Here is a 20,769-nt window from a genome sequence, read left to right on the forward strand (position 1 = left end):
TACTGGAGTTAAAGCGGCTCGCGCAAACCAGACATTCTGAGAAAGCACAAAATTGCCTTCGCTGCCTTCTGAGCCGATGATCGGTGCTCTATTAATGTCTGTTCACTCAGAGGACCATCATCTAATTTCCTCAATGTATTGGACAAATATTGTCTTTGCGCTTCAAATTAATGACAACGGTGAAATAAGTGGTCAATGTTCTCCTCGCATCCACAAACATCACATGCAAGAATATCAGTCATTCCAATGAATGCACAGTAATGGAGTAGTAACTTCTTATATCTACGCAACGATACTAAAGTAAGGTGCGTAGCTATTACGGTGACGAAAAATATTTTTAAAAACAATGATAGCATAAAACAAATTCGTTACATGTGGTTTTAGCAAGCGATTCCATTTAAACTGGCGAGAAAGAAGGAAAGAAAGAAACAATAGAACCTGCATTGCAAATTGGTGTCCATTGCAGAAAAGGGCTCTCTGTCACCCTGTGAGGAACAAACCTTCAAAGAGAACCTTTGACAAGCCTTGTAAGCCTTGAAAGCCTTGAAAGATAAGTGTGCGAAAGTTCGCCGAACGCTTGTAGGTCCCAAATGAGCTGAGCTAATCTCTGGCGTGCGAGAAAAAAAGCGCGACTGCATAGCAAGAGGGCTGCGGAGCGCGAGGAGGAGGAGGAAAGAAAATTCGCTGTTATCAATCTTTTAAACACTATAGGCCAAGCTTCGAAAACTCATCTAAACATGTCACCCGTAGAAAAATGACCTCCTTATTAATAATAAATGAGCACGGCATAAAACAACTAGCCGAGCAACACGTATCCTTAATTTCTTAATATATTTAATCATTTCATTGTGACAGAAAAATATCCGTGCATTTTGGTAGCTTACCTTTTTCACTATCACCTTCCCTCGGCTTCCTTTGGGGTGTTTCAAGATGGCTCTGCAATAGAACTCTTCGCGCATTGTTTGGCCAGGGAACTTTCTGTGGTTTTTCAGGTAGTTTTGGCTCGCCTTGACCTCTATACATCCTGGTTTAAGCTTCCTGTGACAGAAAGGGGTAAATGATTACTACATTTGTTGATTGTGGGAAATACAGTACACATAATTTGTAGTGGCCCTGGTTCACTGAAGCGTAATAATAACCTCTATAAAAATCTCTTAAACAAAACTCATATTTCAGATAACATACATGTTCAGCAATAATGTGATACCAACATAAACTGCTAAAGCTTGCAGAAGGAACTTATAGTTTTGTATTTTGTACGTATTAATTGTACGTTATATATGTAGAGGTTAATTGTAAATGCTTTACGTTGAAATGAAAGTCGTTCTTTAGATTCCTAATAGGCGTCCATAAAGTGTGTGCGGGGCTTTGCTTCAATATGGTAGACGCATCATTAGACAAATTTAGCGTAGGGTCACCGGTTGCCATACGATGAAAACACAACACCAGTTTTCCTTTTCCAAAGAAGGCGAGCTCTCACTTATATTTATGTTATTAGTGGCTTTCTTAATGAGAGTGTGAGGCATTGGTCGGCGAAACAATCGCAACTCAGACACACTCAGAAAAATATTTTTGTGAGCTCTGTCGCGGTCAGGACCAAACGTCCAATTAGCCAAGAAAGCTTTTGTCTCAAAAAAGTTAGACGTGAAATATTCAACTGATACTATTCAACCTAACCTAACTATTAAACCTAACCCTTGTTAACCATTAATATCACACTCACTGTTCTGTGTTATTTTTTCTACCTTTTTCTTGCACTGTTATCCGTTTGTAACAAACTTATAGAGTTCCTTTTTATTGTACTCATATGCAGCTTTATGTAGCTAATGTTTTTTATTGTTATTGTATGTACTTGATTGTTATTATTTTATTGTATGTGCTTGATTGTATGCCATCTTACTCAATCCCCATGTAGGGGCCTTGTAAGGTATTTTACAAATAAATAAATAAGAAAACTTTCAACGACCACTGCTACAAGCGGGGTGAAAGGCTTCAGAGTGTAGGAGCACGAAGAGAATGAGTGGCATTTTCGCTCTTCAGGCGGCAAGGAAAACCACAATGAGAAATTTTGATCAACACGGGACACGGAAAGGCTGTACTGCTCTCTGCTGCTTTAACCCTTTGAGATACAAGTTTACGTGTTTCAACTTTGATACTAACGACGTAGGAATTCGTATAACATCAATTCCTTATAGTCAAGCTCTTCAATTCGGGCGCATATGCACAAAAAGCAAAGCTGTTCGTCATACTGCAAACGTTTGCGCATGGACATAAGCCACCAGAATTACCCACTATTGGTCATTAGCGTGGCAACAGGAAGAGAATGGTAGGCGACCCTAATCCTTGACTTAGGTATTTCTTAGTGGCATTCGCAGCTCGGCGTTGGTGTTCATGAGTACCTGTTCATGAGTACACGTTCCAACGCTTTCCCACACGAGACGTGAGATCGGCCGGAGGTTCTCAATGTTGGGTGGCTTGCCCAGCTTGGGAATCAAGATGGCCTTGGCTGCTTTCCACTGCTGGTGTAGTGACCCGGCTCGCCAGCAAGTGTTGAAGTATGCCGTGAGGCTCTCGTTGGCCGCTTCGTTAAGATTTTTGAGCGCTCTGTTCGCAACGCGGTTGGGACCAGCGGCGGACTTGTTGTTGAAATCGTGCAGGGCAACCCTTACTTCCCATACTTCAATGTCTCGATCTAGTCACTCGTGTGCTTCACCTAGGTAGTCCGGGTGCGTTTCTGTGGGAGTGACCGGCAGATACTTCTCGTCGTGGTGTTTCTTCACTTCGTCTTTTGTGACGGTGTAATAAATACCTGTGTACCTTTTGTATACGCATATTTTACGTGTCTGTTAGCATTCATCTGACCATAGTGATGACTGTGTTTGCTTCTACTTCTCCGTAACCAGCTGCGAAATGTTGCAACAATGCTATGTTGTCATTTTGTACACATTCGTGGTAGATTGTGACTTGGCAAAAGCATACTTCTTGCAAACTTGGACGCCTATGGTCATGTTATCACACATGCAGCATGTCTCCTGTGCATACGTAACTACATCTTGCGGAAATGCGTTTCCTTTGCGTGTGTTAGGCAGGGCCTGACGTTAGCTCCTTGCATCACGAGCAAGTTGTATCTAGTGTGTATTCCCACGCTGCCTTTACTTATTGTAAAGCGAAGCTGTATATGGCTAGCCGATTTGTCCATCCGTCCGTCTATCGCTCGCCTGTACGCTAAAAATTCCTCCGACGCAACGCCATGCGCATGCGCAAAAAGACAGACAAAGAGAAGCGCGCGATTCGTGAACACGATCTAGATAGCACAATGCCTGTTTACGCTCATCCATGACGTCATGCTACCTAGCCCGAAATATCCATTGACAAGGCTGGCGTGATGTACCGGTGACGTCAAAATTGCTGTTGCCTGCTCGGGAGCATTCCCATTCGATTCAATGGCAGTAGGATCAGGTAACATGACGTCATGGATCGGAGTGAAAAGAAAGGCCTCGTGCTATCTAGGTGGTGTTGGATTAGCGGCGCCAGTAGCGACGTCGTTGACCTCCGTCGCTACCGAATGCGCGTGCAGCAGTTCATCTCCGGCCCCGGAATGGGTAGGCCGCGCATCATACGTACTCCTGAGCAGCAGGCAGCTTTCGACCAGCAACGCGGCGAGCAGAACCGCGAACGAGCTCGTCTACGCCATGCCGATGCTGCAGCTGGGGCACAAGAACAGGCTCATGCAGCCGAGTGTAAGCAGCAACTGCGCCTCGAGGATCCGGCAGCCTAATAAGCCATCATTAAGTGAACTGTCAGCATAAACCCAGTGATAAACACTGCAGACGAACGTTTCAGTTTTGCTGGTCAACCATCGTGTGGAGAGCTTGGGCGGCGATTCTTGTATACTTCTTCTTTGCACACTGATTGCAGAATCTTGAAGCAACTTTCTACTCGAAGGGCATATAGAGCTGCCGTGCCCCTCTAAAAGCACTCCTGAAAAAGACCTGCCCCCGGCAAAAACGATGAACCTGTTTTTGCAACGTGTACTTGCTCAAATATATATATATATATATATATATATATATATATATATATATATATATATATATATATATATATATATATATATATATATATATATATATAATACAGAGACGTTAATAGAAATACCTTAAGAAAATGTCTGGATACACAGTACAGTACTGCCCATAAGCTAATGAAAGATTAGAGTGCCTGGCAACTGTATCAGTAGTTGAAGCAATCCACGCTAAAAAACACAACAGATTTATTTTCTAAATAGTGCTTGCGAGAAATCGAAACTAAATTTGCTGCGTTCTTCAATGTTAATTTTAAAAAATTAATATGTGGTACTTTGCTTGCACTGCAAATAATTGAAAGAAAGATTCACAGAGTTGCACAAAAAAGGGCAGACAGTGCCTTCAAACTACGTCACTATGAAAGATGCCACTTAGTTGTTACCATATCGCCTACTTCAAAAATTGATCTATAGTTCAAGCCAAATACTGTGCTAAAGCTTACTTGAAAGTGATCCGTATCCTTTCCTCACTGCACCGAGAAAGTCGATACTTTTTCACTCCGCCATCGATGTAGCTCATCATGTATCCCTGTGTCCACGCGCATTCTGGATCCTTAGACCACCCGTCGTCATGAGGTGCTCCAATTCTGCACGATGAATAGACATATGCGTTTGTTACTAGTAATCTTTCTTCTGATCAGAACAGATGCTATTCGTTGATTTTGAAATGATTGGTGCGACGAGCGAAACTCTGACTATATCGATAATCAGCCGAAACAATAATCGGAAATCGAGTAGCTGCAAGTGGTAAGACTGTCAAAACACTATGGCGTAGTTGAATAAGATCCATATTTTCCGTCGAACTTAACAAAAAGATTTGCAATTTAGGTTCACTTACAAGTGTGCCAGTTCATGAGCCATCGTGTGGGTTCCGCTGTATGTCCTTGCAGTGTCTTCTCCTTCGCCCGCAGCAAACTGTGAGCAAACAGCGCCCAGAGCTGCGAGTCCTACAGAAACGAAAGCAGTATTAAAAATCGCATCAAAAACTACCCTTTCTCATTTTAACTTGGACTTAGCAATATTCAAGTTGGAGAATGGCGTGGGCATTGTGCGCACGGCACTAAAAACACACCAGCGTTCCTGCCTACTTACGGAGCGCATGCACTGGTCTCAGATGTCCTGAGTGTTGCGAGATGCGTGAACTTGTTCATTACGCCAACGTTGCGAGATGCATGGCAGCCCTGCTGAGGTGCTGTTCCTTGTGCTCAGAAGAAGTTGCCTGCCGCTCTCCATCGTGCTAATGGTCACACCAGCGTGCAGTTCAACACCACGCAACAAGTCCGAGTCCAACAACTCCACCCAAGCGCAACGCTAAAACTTCCTATCGCTGTCGATGCTCCACCCTTTTGGCGATACTGGAAGGGTAAGGCAACAACTCATTGATGCGGCCGGCTGATCCCTTCTTGTGAACTTAATACAGATTGCTGCCGCTCTACTGCTGCTACCTGTTCTAGAAGCGCATGGTTGGTGCTTACTTCGTTCTTCGTCCATTCGTGGGCGCTCCACCAGCTACATCATGAACGCATGTCAAATCGCTCCCTTTTCTATCATAATGCAGTTTATATTCGAGCGGCCTTCGCCCCTCCCCCTATCCTCCATAGAATATTCTGAAATAATTTCGCAAGTAGCTGTTCTCTCCTCGGAAACACCTTTGTTTTTTTTTCTGCCCCGTTCCGACAAGGGTCGACCTCATAGACGCTTATTCGTTCTATTGGTTCTCAATCTCGACGCAAAGATCAATGCTGTCATCTTCCATTGTGGTAGGCTGAGTTGAAGTGACGCACTTGTAGCGTAATATCCTGAAGATGTTGCTTGCGACAAATAATTTCATTTACTAGATTTGATTTCAGGAGGGCGATTTTTATATTGTGAGGTACATTTAAGAAAAAGACTGTTAAATTAAGCGATATTAGTACATTACGCTTCCCAAACGGCACAATGCTCCGTTTGCCACGACGAGGAAACTCAGTAAGGCAGAAAAGAGGCAAGAACCATACGCAGGTGGCAATGCTGACCTCACCGGTTTGTCAAGACGACATGGATTTCGGCAGCATTTTCATCGACGTGTTCTTGCCCGTTTTTCATTAATGGGCTAGACTGCATAATAAGTCAACCAGAGGTTGAACCTAGCAAGATACAAGAACTTATCTGGCTGCAAAAATGCCCCAAGTTAGTCAAGGTTTAGCGCTGCACTTGAACTTCTCAGCCGGTGTTCTAGCACTTCAATAACGGCACATATAAATACCCGAAAAAATGCTCATCTTTATAATAATGTACAAAGCCGTCAAGAACACGCATATATATAAAGTAAATAAAAAAAATTTTTTGGAAGCTCTTCCTGCAATATGGGAGAAATTCCAGGCAGGAAACGGGAAGCGAGCTTCAACCGAACCCTCCAAGGCTCCGTTTCAAATTTTTTTAAATACAGGTCTCGTCGCATGGGAACCGCAGGCGTATATTTCATCTGCTTTAGGTCAAATGTGCGACCTCACTGCAGCCGAATATCTTGCATCGGTCTGCCTGCTCAGACCTTCATTTTTGTTGATGTTATTTCAAAAGATTGCTCAAATACAAAGCAAGTCGCTCACCAAACGACTTCTTCCTCGACCTGTGTACCTGCTCTAAACCAGCAAATGACGTTTGCTGCCTGTCATTCAGTGTTGGTTCAAGACATTATTCGAGAAACTTCCTGCTCAATGACAAAACTCTGCATAAAAAACTAATCTCTGGTATATTGTGTGTAGGCGACATTCGTCAATAAGGGCAAACTATATGCGGGTCCAATTAACGCGGACGCTGCATGCGGAGGTCCATGTTGTCCCTGCAAACTTCTTAATCTCATCCGCCCACCTAACTTTCTGCCGCCCACTGCTACGCTTTCCTTCTCATGTAATCCAGTCCGTAACCCTTAATGACCATCGGTTATCTTCCCCACTCATTACATGTCGTGCCCATGCCCATTTCTTTTTCTTGATTTCAACTAAGATGTCATTAAATCGCGTTTGTTCCCTGACTCAATCTGCTCTTTTCTTATCCCTTAACGTTACACCCATCATTCTTCTTTCCATAGCTCGTTGCGTCGTCCCCAATATATGTAGAACCCTTTTCGTAAGCCTCCAGGTTTCTGCCCCGTACGTGAGTACTGGTAAGACACAGCTGTTATTCACTTTTCTCTTGGGGGATAACGGCAACCTGCTGTTCATGATTTGAGAATGCCGGCCAGACGCACCCCAGCCCATTCTTATTCTCCTGATTATTTCAGTCTCATGACCCGTATCCGTGGTCTGTACGTGCCCTAAGTAGACATATTCCCTTACCACTTCCTGTGCCTCGCTACCTATCCTAAACTGCTGTTCTCTTCCGAGACTGTTGAACGTTACTTTAGTTTTCTGCAGATTAATTTTTAGACCCACCCTTCTGCTTTGCCTCTCCAGGTCAGTGAGCATGCATTGCAATTGGTCCCCTGAGTTACTAAGCAAGGCAATATCATCAGCGAATCGCAAGTTACTAAGGTATTCACCATTAGCTCTTACCCCCAATTCTTCCTATTCCAGGTCTCTGAATACCGTTTTGTTTAGATCGTTGTGTAAATCACTGAGCCAACTAACGTAATTTTTGGGGCTTTCATCTCCTGTGGCTCCATCCCTACGGATTTCGCGGAGTTTGGTCCAATCCGTAATGCATGTTTTCTTTTCAGGGCATTTGTAACTTGTGCGATGGATGCGGATGATGCGAATGTGATGATCGCTACCCAGCGTCTTGCCAGTGCTCTGCCACTCGCCGTGGACCCCCCTTGTGAAAGTGAGATCCGGGCAAGTATCCCTCTCGACACTATTTCCCTGGCGACAAGACTGGGTATGATTTGTTATGAGGGTGAATCGGTGATTATGTGTGAAGTCCCAAAGTCGTGTGCCCTTTCGTGTTACTGCAATAGCCCCAGGCCACGTGTGCGGCATTGAAGTCACCACACACTACGGGCCGTGGACCCAGCTTGATGAGTTCCAAGAGTAGGTACTCAAAATTGTCCCACCGATCACGAGGTGCACTGTATACATTCAAGATGTACAGGCTATATTATCGCGTGTCCGCGGGGACAATCTCAATGATTTGATGAGGGATGTCTGGCATGAGAGTAGTATGGGTATAGGTGAGTTTTCTAGATACGAGCGCACACACTTTCGCCTCGTACGAACCCCTAATTGTCTCCTAGCCACTGATAGGAACAAGGGTGGCACCCGGCTCTTGGAGAAGAACGATGTCTGGCGGTTCCGACACTGCGGCAACGTACTGTTGCAGTGAGCCCCGTTTAGATCGGTACTCCCTGCAATTCCATCGCAGGGGGTACGGGGGTACCACATCGTCAGCCCCGCCGTTCAATTTTGCATTTTCATTGCAGGAGCCATCATTCTGTAGCTGGGGTGGGCGAACGCACGGGTGACGGCGCTGAGGTTCGTGTAGTGCGTGCGACTAGTGACGATCAGGAGGAGGATAATTTAGGGGGAAGGGGTTGTGCCGGGAACTCTCTCACGCTCTGCTTGAGTTCGTTGGCAATTTCATGTAGCATTGGCTCCGTCACGGTGGTTTGGAAGTCTACAAAGGTGTCTCGGATAATTCCTTGACCTCGCATCTCCTGCATAGCTCGGTGCAATTCTCGTCGAAGGTCATGCTGGAGGTCACGGCACAATGCAGTTATGGACTGGGGAGGGATTTTGGTACGAGGCACCTGTGAGTGGCATTGGGTTTGTGGTAAGGACTGAGGTTCGGATGAGTGTGAGGGAGATTTGCGCAGTGAAGTTGGCGGGCACTCCGCCCAACTTACCCCATTAGGTACGGCTGCCCCTTCGAGCGCTGCTAATGGTAGCTGTTGTGGTAGTGGTGGCGGCTTCTTCTTGGCCGGCGGTGGTGACGACGGTGGTGATGAGGATGATGATGAAGATGACGGTGGTACCCGCTCGTTGTTCTTAGAAGACTCGCCAGGGCCTCGGCTCCGCGATCGTGACCGGGATCGGGACCGAGATCGGGACCGGGATCAGGACCGCGATCGGCTTCGTCGCTCTCTAGATTGGGTCAGAGGACGATGGTGTTGTCGTTCTTGTTTCTCGAGATGCTGGCGCACTCGTTGGTTTTTGGGTGGCTTTCGTGCCCGGCCCGGACAGCTGGGATCGGTATCGGATGATCCCCTTTGCACGTCAGGCACCGGGACTGGCACTGGTGAGATTCGGTAGTGTATGGCTTTTAAGTCCCACTTGTGGTTCAGTGCTTGGTGCTTGCGTGGGGCGGACGTCCACACGGCGGCCCACTGTAAGACATATGCTGCACACCTTGGCCCTCGGGGTGTGTATGTAGCATCGGCACTCGGCCCCATAATACCGTACGTAGCGCGGTACCTTGAAGCCAGCAAATGTAATGATCGCCGTGGTTGTTCGCCTCATCATGCAAGCATGGAGGACGTCCACCCCAGGTGCCAACAGATGGTCTCTGTGTCAGGACTCGTGATGATTCCTTTTCGGGAATTATGGAGGGAAGCGATGTATGTTGAGACGGGGCAGCGATCCGGGCCATGTGTAAGCGATAGTCATCTTGTTAAGGCTGGTCGCGATTCTTTCGCTTGGCATGCTTATAAGGACAATATTTTGAGCACATTGAACACGTAAATGAAGTTCGTCGACCTCCTGTTCCTTGAGGCGTGCCTCGATACCGACAGCCTGAGTCAGAGAGTGGCGAGGCCACTCTCCGAACGTGAGACCGTTTCTCGGGCGCGGGATGACTTTAATGTCATCAATGGGCAGAGGTGGGGGCCTCTGGGGTCGTCGTGGTACAGTTTGGTTCGTGTACTGCGTCTCTTGACGGCGGGCTGCTGGGTCAGACTTAACGTCGGCGAGGCGTCCCTGCCGGCCACGAGCGGTGTGCCATGATCCATCCGCCGGGTCTTCTGGATATGCTTCTGTTGCTGGATCGTCGCCGTTGGTAGCTTCTGCCTCCATGGTCGTGGTCAATGGGTGTTCGCGGTGTTGGACAAGGTCGGCAGTCCTTGGACGCCGATCCTGACCACGCTGAGGCTTAGCTCGAGCATGGACTGCATAGTGGCTCAGAGACGCCGCGAGTGGCTAAAGGAAATCATTGAATGCCCAGCGGATGCAGCACCATATACCTTCTCCCGCATCGACGCAACATCTACGGCTACAGTTGTGAAGAAATTGCCACGGCGCAGCGTTTCGACGTCGAGCTCCAGGACCTCCGGTCCTCTGCTACCTCGTTACCGCTATCCGACGTGCCTCTTCCATTTCCTCCAGGCACTTTCACTTGAGACATCTCAAGGAGTCGAGCAGGCCCATAGGTTCCATTCCGGGTCTGCCATGAAATATTTGACAAGCTACACGGCACAAATCATTCCGGAGCTCGTGGTACTGAGCGTGTGACGTACGCCGCTGGGGTCGTGAAAGCCTTTACTCTCAACGCTTCAGGAGGACACGACGCACGAAATCACCAATTCACTCCTTACATCCACCTGACGCCCGGTTCAATCACATTCACATCGTCATCGTACGCCCGATGCCACCATCCGGAGGTGCCCGCTACATACTCACTTGTGTAGTAAAAGCTGACAACTAACTGTCTGTGGCAATGAACGGATGGCTACGCGTGCGTGACTGCTGCAAATTTGTTAATAAGCCAAGTAGTCCGGCAGCGTTTGACAGCGATTTTGGTTGCTCGGAGCAGTCGCTGAATCGACGCAGCTTCCACGTGCGACGGTTTCGCGTTTCCCTAGACACGGAAGAGAAAGGCCTCAAAATAAGTAAACTTTTACACTCAGTGGTGTGTTCTATCTTATTTGACTGCAGCCAGCAAGGTGTTTATGTTCTGTCTTCCCCAGTCTAAACGAAAGTGAATTAAAACGCTGGCGTTTTTTCACAAGCGCTGTCTCTTGTGCGAGATTTGCCTCCGTAGTTTTTTTCTTTATTCCCATAGAAAGTTGTCTGCGAGCATAGACCGTTATACCCGCTGGCCTGACGCATTTCCTCTCACTGACATAACGGCCCTTACAGCGGCTTCCGCGTTTGTCGGTGGCTGGATCTCGCGCCTCGGATGTCCTAGCGTTGTTACGACCAATCGCGGCCGACAGTTTGAATGTGATCTCTTCTGCGAACTCAGATGGCTCTTTGGCATCCGCCATATTCATACTGCTGAGTATCACATATCTGCAAACGGAGTGGTTGAACGTCTTCGCCGTGAGCTTAAAGTTGCCTGGACGGCCCGCCAGGATCGCTCTGCTCGCGCTAAAGACCTTCCTCTCATTCTGCTAGGCGTGCGCTCCTCTTTTAAGGAAGACCTCGGCTACACAGCTGCGGAACTGGTCTATGGCGCAACGTTGCGGTTGTCCGGCGAATTTTTCGCACCAAGTACTGTCGGCAAGCCCGATCCAGACAGCTGTGTTCAGCAGCTCCGCTTCCCGTTATGAAGCTTGCGTCTTTGCGGTGGTAGGGTTGCATCCTCAAGTAATGTTCTTGTCAGCAAAGACATGCCTACAGAGAGCCACAGTTTCGTGAATTAGAAAAAGAGCTTCTTTGGCTCCTGCCGCCGGTCTGAACGGTTCTCAGATCTCTCGCTCGCTGACTGGCACATTGTTGTAGTGTATCTAGCCTGGCTATAAATGAACTCACAGTAGCTGTTAATAATGCGGAGTCAGAAATAAAGGAAGCTAAAGCTAATGGCTTTGCGAATGCTCTACCCTAAAGCTTCGGCCCAAATTAAGTTTTCGAAGTGCCTGTAAAACGGCGCTTTTGTAAAGTGCTTCAATGGTTATTTCTACTTAATCTTCCCTGTAGAACAGCATAGATGATGGAAGCCTAGCATTCAAAGAAGCATCCGGTCTTACACAAATAAAATCAATGACTATCACCTAGGAAGGCGCGCTTAAGCTGTTATGAAGTATAGATAAAAAGGAGGTCACAAGTGCTCCAAACTTGTCAAACGTGTTTTAACGCGATAGCGTTAAGGAGCTCGTGTCGCAGAAAAGCCGGTGTCGTCGGCGTCGGTGTCGGCGTTTGCGGCGTTGACCGTGAGCGATAAATCGCGGCAGGCGCTTCATAAATAAAAAGCAACTTCCAAGATTGGCCCGGTGGGAATCGAACCAGGGTCTCCGGAGTGTGAGACGGAGACGGTACCACTCAGCCACGAGTTTGATGCTTCCAAGCGGTGCAAACGCGCCTCTAGTGAATGCGGTGTTGCCTTCGAAACGAGCCGTGGAAAGTTATACTGCGGTGTATATCGGTAATTATGAACATGTAACGTACAGAAGTCACAATTACACGAGTTGCGAAGTGCGTTTCCGCTGCATTTCTTCTGCGCTTTCCGCACACGCAGAGCCATCTTGCGGCAAACACAGAAGACCCCCTCCTCTCAATGTACGGCGCTGCCCCGACAGGAGGCGCGCCGCGCGCGCATTGGGACCGCTGCCAGGCGCGTCGCGGGACTCCCTCTCCCCTGACGACGCTTCGCCGTGCTCCCGGTTTAGATCACTATCTATCTCTCTGCCCGTGCCGATCACGACGTTTGGCTGGCGTAGATCGTTTCCCCTCCGAGACACCGAGTTCTTTGGTTCGTTCCGTTCGCTCAGGCGCACGTTTCGTTGCCGCGCCGAACGCTGCGTTGCTCGACGCTCACCGCGTGATAGGTGGGCGCTAAGTCCGATGCGGGGCGCATCGTAAGTGATCGCTGTGCCGTAGCGCATTGTCGACCCCTTGGCGGGTCGACGGGAACGCTGTCGCGTCCCACTCTTGAAAACGAAGCTTAAGCGTCCTCCAATTTTTTAATACCTAAGCGTGGCGTTTAGTTGAGTAGTTATGCCTATCCTTTGTTAAGTCACAAAAGGCAGACACTGTTTTCACAGATTGGGAAGACGGCAAAATAAAAGCTATCTCCAAATCATGCAGCACATTACAGACCACCGTCGATACTCATCTTATTATTTACTATTATTATTAAATATTATTAAATTTATTAAAGACGTAATAAATAACACAGTCCTCTGTGCCAGGAAGTTTATCTGAGGGCCTTTCAACAATTACTCAAGATTTAGAGAAAAAATGAAGTTCTATAGCGCAGTTCAATGATAAGCACAAGAAAATCAATCTATTTTTACATTCCTCTAAAGCCTTCTGGGGCGTCTCACAAAAGAAACCGGTAAAAAAGTAGAACCAACACTCCGAAGTAGCACTGTTGTTCAATAAAACTGAAAGCACTTCATTTACCTCTTATAATTTTTACTGTTACGTCACTGCACCTAGAATAAGCCCAGTCACATCAGGCGTACAACAGAGTGTTCAAAATCTTAACATTTTTCAGAATATTTATTATTTGCCCGCTATCTACCAATAAAAACTAGGGCTCCTTTCAGATGACTGCGTTAATTGCAGGCAAATTAATGCCTTTCGTAATCCTCTAATTATTCATTCTTTATTTGAGTCTGGGCACAGGTGGTGTAAAGACTGGCGCATGCGTTGTCTTGGCAATACTTCGCAAACTTGCATCTAAAACGTTTCTTACACTGTCCCAAGGTCAAAGTGACTAATCACAAGTATTCGGGCTTAATGCCTCGCCCGCAGTCGCAGCTCAATAGTAAAAAAGAACGGGAAGCTTGAAGCTCAATAATAGCTAGCTTTCCGCGAGAGAGACTCCGCATCACAAGACGAACTGTCAAGCTTATTGATCATCAAGCTGCACCAGGAAGCCAAGCTGCATGACAAACATATACTTTAAATTTACGAAAGTTATATTTAAGCACTTTTATTCCATTATGCACAAGATAACTTATTGAACCTATGGAACTGGCCACAAGCAAAAATGAAGTATGGCATTTATTGGTCACTGGGGGACGCTCTTGCCGATGTAGGTGGCGTTATAAAACTTCCGTGGCCATGATTTTAGCCTCTTGCTGTCGTCGTCGGCTGGATTCTTGACAATTGTACGTTTTCGCGCGTAAGCCCATGTTCACTAGACTGCACGAACGTGCTGGCAATGGCCGAGTGAGTTTATTAGCACACATTGCTATTAAACTATGCATACACCTCTCTGAGCAAGTGTACGTCTCTCCCAAGCGACCGAAACGTTGCAGGTGGCGTCAGCAGTAGACATACTGCTTATACGAGGATCCTGCGTGGTTCTGGGCAAATATTGTGGTTAATTTTTGCCTCTAGTGGTATCTTTGCGGAAACTTTTGGGACGACTCTCAAGGAAATAAAAGCTCTGCTCTGTAGTTGGGCTCTTCCCTAATGATTTCGACACCAACCCTCAGCTTTCCAGACTTCAACTTCTGCTCGAATAGCGTGCGAACGTTTTTAAACATGGGGCCTACGCAGGTGTCGCGAACAATGCGATAAAAGAGCTGTCTTTAGACCACTTGACCACATGCGCTCTGAGTTCAGTGAGGGTACCTGTTGGACAAAGTCAGTTCTGTGCCAAATGCACGACTAGGTTAACTGCATTCCCTTCTGTGACAACAAAATCAAGAAAGTTTCGTTCGATACTTCAGTAAGTTAATGACAGTAAATAGGGCAGGAATACTTACGTCGTACAGATCTTAACCCCCTAATCATGGAGGAGTGTAGGATGTGCACTAATACATTTTGTCCTCTCGAAACACATTCGACTCACCTCTCACTGTTTGGTCCATCCTTCCCTCTATCACCATTCCAAGATCTTGACTGTAATGACAGATAATTATTATGGGCTATTCCTAAGAAAACGAATCTCTATACATTTCTGCACACGAGCTGCAAAGGTTTGTTTCTAACATTTCTTTATGGTCAACCCAGTATACCGGATAAAGCAGCTATCGGAATGCCCGTCGTTAAGAGTAACAGAATATATAAAAAATATATTTAAAATAAATAAAATAAATAAATATAAAATAATATATGTTCGCTTACCCGGTTATAAGGAATATCAGGTCATAATCTCGAGGTATTTTGTGTTCCTTCTTTAAAGCTTTCAGCGCGGCTAATGTGGGGTCCGCAAGAAGGTAGCCCTGCTTATGACTAGCGAAAGAATCGTCCTGTGTGCAAATTCAAGGAAAAGCTTTTGAGGAAAATATGCGTGCAATAAGAGTAATTTTCGTTATTTGTGGGCACTGTGTATCTTGTTTTATATCGTAAGGGGTTCAGCCGAAAGAACGCAGCAGCGCACTGTCGCACACACACACACACAAAGTAAACAAAAATAAAGATGATGACGTACAACACACTACAAGTACCTCTGGGGAAATGTAGGAGACAGTAATCATTTGTTTGTTTTTTCCATCGAAAGTGCTGGGTTTTTAAATACCTTTCAATGAAACAAACTAGACAGCACGTTATAAGCGATATGTCGGTGGAGTTGAGTTCATAAGAAATGTAAACTCCGGACACTGACGCAGCCAAAACCATAATTCATCTTTGATTTTTTATCCACTTGGCCGTATTCACGATTATGGGGATCTCAGACATGCTTTTGGCAGAGCTGTGAGTTGAAGATTGCCAATCAGCCCACTTTAGCGTAAAGGAAATAAATAAAAACTATTTTTCCTCCAATCGTTAACTCTTTTCTCGGCGGCTTTTATTGAAGGTGAGTTGCACTAGTGGTGAGTGCGTTGACCGAGAAGACATTTGTCCCTTACATGCTTTTAAGGTATGATTTACTTCCTTGTATAATTGCACACCCAACTACAAAGTTGTGGTACAAAAAGTGCACGGCTGTATTTTCATCCCTTAAAGTCACTGGCCACTTTGGCTGAAGATCCACGGGGCTGTGTTGATTATCAAGCGGATACGGATTTGTCTGCTAACCACTCCAAATTTTGAAAAAGGGAAGCACGAGAAGGGTAGTGCATCTAATTTGTTAATTGGGTTACTTACGTTGTTGAACATTCGCTATAGCATATTGCGGACGCTCAGCCTAGTCGAAGGTCAATATATAGGCTACATTTTGTTTGACGGGTGCTTCAAAGGGAGGTCACCAAAACATGCCAAGCGCGATCGTCGCCGAAAATTTTTGCTTGCCACAATGCACGGCTACCTGGGCGCCATTACGCGTCCTTCACCTTATAACGCGAAGCAGTATATGGCTCCTCACGCCGGCGTGAAAAGCCCCACTCTATGCAGCCTAATGTATCGAATACATGTCATAACGAGTGCAACAGGAATGTTTCACGTTCAAGGTGCTGACATCAATTTTCCAGGAGGAAAAAAACTCTCAGTATAGCGAAACAGTATTTAGGCGATAAGTGTGTCACCTTGAGCCAGGTATGGGCACAAATGCATGCTATAAATGTTCCTAGTGTGCGAACACACATTTCGCGATAATTCGTGATTGCGGAAAGACAGGGAGGGAGGCTATGCCTTCTGGCCTTCGTGGTGGTGCCTGCGCGAGCCTAGAAGGCAGCGGAAGGCAGCACTGCGCATGTGCAATGGGTGTCACGTGATTCGCAAAGAGCCGTTATCTTTTACCAAAACAGCTCGCTTAAACAAGACTTAATTTCAGAGCCTTCGTACATGTCGTCGCGTCTTGATCATCGGTTTAAAGTGTTCATTCCTTTCTGTCGCACAAATGTTTTCTCTGACTCATTTCTGCCGAACACCAGTGCCGAGTGGAACCGCCTTCCCCCCTCCATCGCCTGCATCGAGGAGGCATCATCTTTCAAGACTGCAATAACTGATTATCTTTTGAATTTATCACCTTAATACTAATAATTGTTTGAGCATGTATTTTTTATTATTATTGTACCCACCCCCCTCTGTAACGCCCTTTTGGGCCCTGAGGGTACTGTAAATAAGTAAATAAATAAATATGTATGTGTAAAGCAGTCAGTGGGGAGAGAAAAGTGACGCTGCCTAGGGGAGTTAAGGTTACGCTTGGGCTGCTTGGCAAAGCTGCACGCTACAAACGGCGGTACGCTATTCTTCGCACAAGCTTCGCACGTTTCCGATTAGTGTCGTTCCGGATTTGTGGCCTTATTTTTTCCCTAGATATCAGGGACGTCTAATGCAGACTACTTCAGTGGCACTATCCACGTCTAAAGCTCTTTGCCAAATGATATCGCCGTTATGGCCCAAAGAATACTGTTGCTCCTCCTCTACTATTGTTCTTGAACTAGTTGTGATGAGTCTAGAAATTTGGGGGACGGCAAAAGGGACTCCAGTAACGGCACCATTCCTCCGTTTGCTGCAAAAGTAGTTGGCTAGTTATGAGCTTACACTGCGGAGGTACACGTGGTCAGTTTTTTGATGGTGTGGAAAATGGCACCCACCAAAGAGGGCAGTCTTTCAGTTGTCATAGAAGGATTAGACCTGTCTTGGCCTGAAAAAGCTGTTTTTGTTTGTGCAACTACTGAGCACAGAGCGGGAACACGGAGCAAAAGCTTGAGAGCAAAGCATGAAGCGCTCTTTTCGCTTGTTCACGCAATTATTTAGCCACATTAGGCTAATACCACTATTAAGTGGACTCGAGATCTTACAGACTATGTCTGCTTGTGCAAAAAACCCCAATATAATGGAACTACAGAGCAGAACTGATGAGTTCTCAGCGCTGTTCTATTGTGCTGGTGAACACTGATTGCGATACTTACTTTGCTGCGTGTAATTCCAACGAGGATGTAGCTTACCCGCGGATTTTTCATGTCCAGGTATCTTAGGTTCACCTGAAATACAGAATCACGTACATTTGCGACTTGCTTAACGAAGCAGTTGTTCCTTACACGTAGTATGCTGAAGCTTGGTCAGCATTATTTGAAAAAATTTACATTTCTGTTGGTTAGGAATTAAGGGGGGAGCAGTCTGTCTGCAAGAAGGGATCTCATAAAGACGTTATTGCTGAGAATTTGCTCGCGATTCTCTTAGGGTGAGACGTTTATCTGATATAAAATGATGATTTCTGACAGCGAGAGGCATTGCTACTAATACAGTCCGAGCACCGGAGAACATAGCCCTCTCTTTCACGAGTCGTCCGCCATAACGTAGCACTATCCACATTGCACACGGTGCACGGAGGGGGTAATTATTCAGGAATCACACGGTGCAGCCTTTTAAAAATGGCGACATGAACGAAACTGGTAATGCCACAATGACTCCCAATGCACGCGACCCTGAAAATCACGTAAGTAGTGTCACCGAGGTACGCCAGAATGTCGAAGGGGCCAGTGTAGTGCGCCATGAAGTTTAGGCGCAAGCGACACTTCCGATGTGCAGTCCAATGCCACAAGCCAACTACCTTTGTGCATGAGATATATTTAGGTCGTTCATCGAGGGGGTCTGAATGATTTGAGATGAAAACTACTGGAACGGGCGCAATGCCAGCCTCCCAAGCATGACACATTGCTCCGTGAATCCAAGCTTGATCTTGTTGGAAAAATTTAAATCATCTTTGACGAGCGTGCTAGTGAGGAAGTAATCCATTTTGCAAATTTGGGAGGAAGACCCTGGAAATGAGAGCACAGATCCAAAAATATTTGATGGCCTCGCAACGAGCGTAGTAGCTTCATGGTGGTGACTGTGACGACTTGCAGGTCAAATCGAACACCGTGCTTATAGATAAGGTGAAAAACGACAAAGTTTCATGGTCGAAAAAGTGACAACTAAGAGATCAAGGTCAGTGCAGCCCCATCGAGCCATGTGAGGACTACGCAAAGAACACACTTGTGCTCAATGTACTCATGAAACGTAACGCTAGTGAAGATGTCAATGTCTAGGGCATATATGAAAGTGAAATGTTCTACTTCAGGCTGCGGATAAGTGTGTCCACAAACGGCGAAAAGATAGGATGGGCATTGCAAATACGACACTGCATGACACATAATAAACTTCAGCTGGATTAAAGGGTTTATGAGCGCAGTTTTCCTTTTCCGAAGGTATTGGAATTCGTCAGTTTAGCGACCTCATGGTAACCAAAGTTGCAAATCTATATCTGAAGTCTACGTACGAAAATTAAGCAGACGACAGTAGAGGATCCATGCAGTTGTAGATACAATAAGGAAGGTGTTTGTTTTTTTCAGCAAGGCTCACTTGTAGATAACCTGCACAAAACTTGCACGACCAATATTTTTTCTTTACGAGGAGAACAGACGCAGCCCATAACTCTTAAATGAAGGCCTTTCTTCGTATCTTTTTATATGTTCAACAATAATTTTACTGAGCCAGTGAGACTCGGTATGACCTTTGCTGGTTTCGGATGGAGATCATTTCTATATAGCATACTTTTCGCAGGCGGTACCCAAACATCTTGTGGCCGGCCGGGGGCATTCTTGGAAGGGTCACAGAAGGGTCACAGAAGAGAGCATGTTTTGAGATAATGTGAACCATGGCTTCAAGCTTCACTGACAACAGAGACTTATTCACCATACTTGGTAACATTACAACGCCAGAAGAGGCCTCAATCGACTAATCTTCGATGCTCTTACATAGGCCCACCATGTCTCTGCTAATGTCTGGCTCAAGTATGGCCATAGGCATCCCGCTGGAGAGAAACACGGGTTAAAAGGAAAAATCTAATGCCCATAATTAGAACACTATACTTCTAACGTCAAGGGCGCAATGCAAGCACATTTTCTTACGGACATTGAGAGATCACCCAAGATAAAACATGGAAGTTATTATGGTCGATACCACAGACATCAACAGGCACTCGAGCTTTAGTACGTTAGTAACAGTATATCTTCCACGAACGCTAGAATGTCTTGACAACCACAGACAGTTTTGCAAGAACACACAATACTTCATCAGCACCTTAGTTTTAGGGTGTGTTTTAGGGTTCTAGCGTTTTACGAGAATGATGCATATCCTGTCATGCACAAAGTTGATATGAACTGGAAATTCGTCGTGAAATCATTACACATCCAAAGTTATACCTGCTGTATTTTAACATAGAACCCTTCAGGAGAAAACCTGTTTTCGCCTAGGTTGCATTTGCTGAAGGTCATGCAGGCCACAAAAGGCACAAACAAAAAAGAAGACACACTGACTATGACAGCCCATGAAACTGATTTATTTACGGTACAGACCCATGAATATGTGGACAAATACCCGCACGCACACACCATTCTCAATACCTGAGACAGAAAGACGTCTAACCACCTCGTCTCTGATCGAAATACGATGTATCACTTATGCGCTTAAGAGTTTCTCTTTCCTAAATAGTATGCTTGCATTACCCTACGTCCGATCGCATTGTTGCTTCTGCCAAGCTTCCCGGCTACGCTACATGGGACAGACCGGGCACGGTATAAATGAACCAGCCAGGGAGCATGGCCCAAACCTTTTAAAAATACGGCAAACCGCATTCGCCCGCACACTGCAAGGCCTCCATGTGTGAATCACGTTTCGGCGAGATAGATTCTCGACAAATGCAAAAATCGCCACGCACTGAAGTTAGCGGAAGCTTACTATATAAGAAAGAAGAACACTAGCTGTTTAAGTGAAACAACGCTTCTTTTATAGGAATTGTAAACAAGACTGTTCGTCCGCTAGGTGTTTCAAGTAGTGGGACTTACATGCGAATGCGTGTGTTTCTCGCTTCATAATCCAGTTTTCCTGCCTTTTTTTTCGATTAATAGATCCACAGATTTCAACATCTTCAGTATATCCTGTGCGTCCTTACTGTATGTCTAACTTGGAAGTTCAACATGCTTCAAGAGCATATTTTCGGTACGCTTCCTTATT

At 45.9% G+C, this 20,769-nt stretch overlaps 1 protein-coding gene across 1 annotated transcript in view; it reads right to left on the reverse strand.

Annotated features, from left to right (window-relative positions):
* Positions 1-20,769, reverse strand: part of LOC139050270 (venom metalloproteinase antarease TserMP_A-like) — a 97,355-nt gene that overhangs the window by 13,350 nt on the left and 63,236 nt on the right. Inside the window, exons 6-11 of the mRNA XM_070526477.1 lie at positions 17,721-17,756; positions 15,013-15,137; positions 14,738-14,787; positions 4,923-5,031; positions 4,528-4,671; positions 885-1,038 (exon numbers count right to left, since the gene is read on the reverse strand). Of these exons, the coding sequence (XP_070382578.1) occupies positions 885-1,038; positions 4,528-4,671; positions 4,923-5,031; positions 14,738-14,787; positions 15,013-15,137; positions 17,721-17,756 (618 nt within the window). The remainder of the gene's footprint in view (positions 1-884; positions 1,039-4,527; positions 4,672-4,922; positions 5,032-14,737; positions 14,788-15,012; positions 15,138-17,720; positions 17,757-20,769) is intronic.

The sequence above is a fragment of the Dermacentor albipictus genome, chromosome 10, assembly GCF_038994185.2.
Source record: "Dermacentor albipictus isolate Rhodes 1998 colony chromosome 10, USDA_Dalb.pri_finalv2, whole genome shotgun sequence".
Lineage (NCBI taxonomy): Eukaryota > Metazoa > Arthropoda > Arachnida > Ixodida > Ixodidae > Dermacentor > Dermacentor albipictus.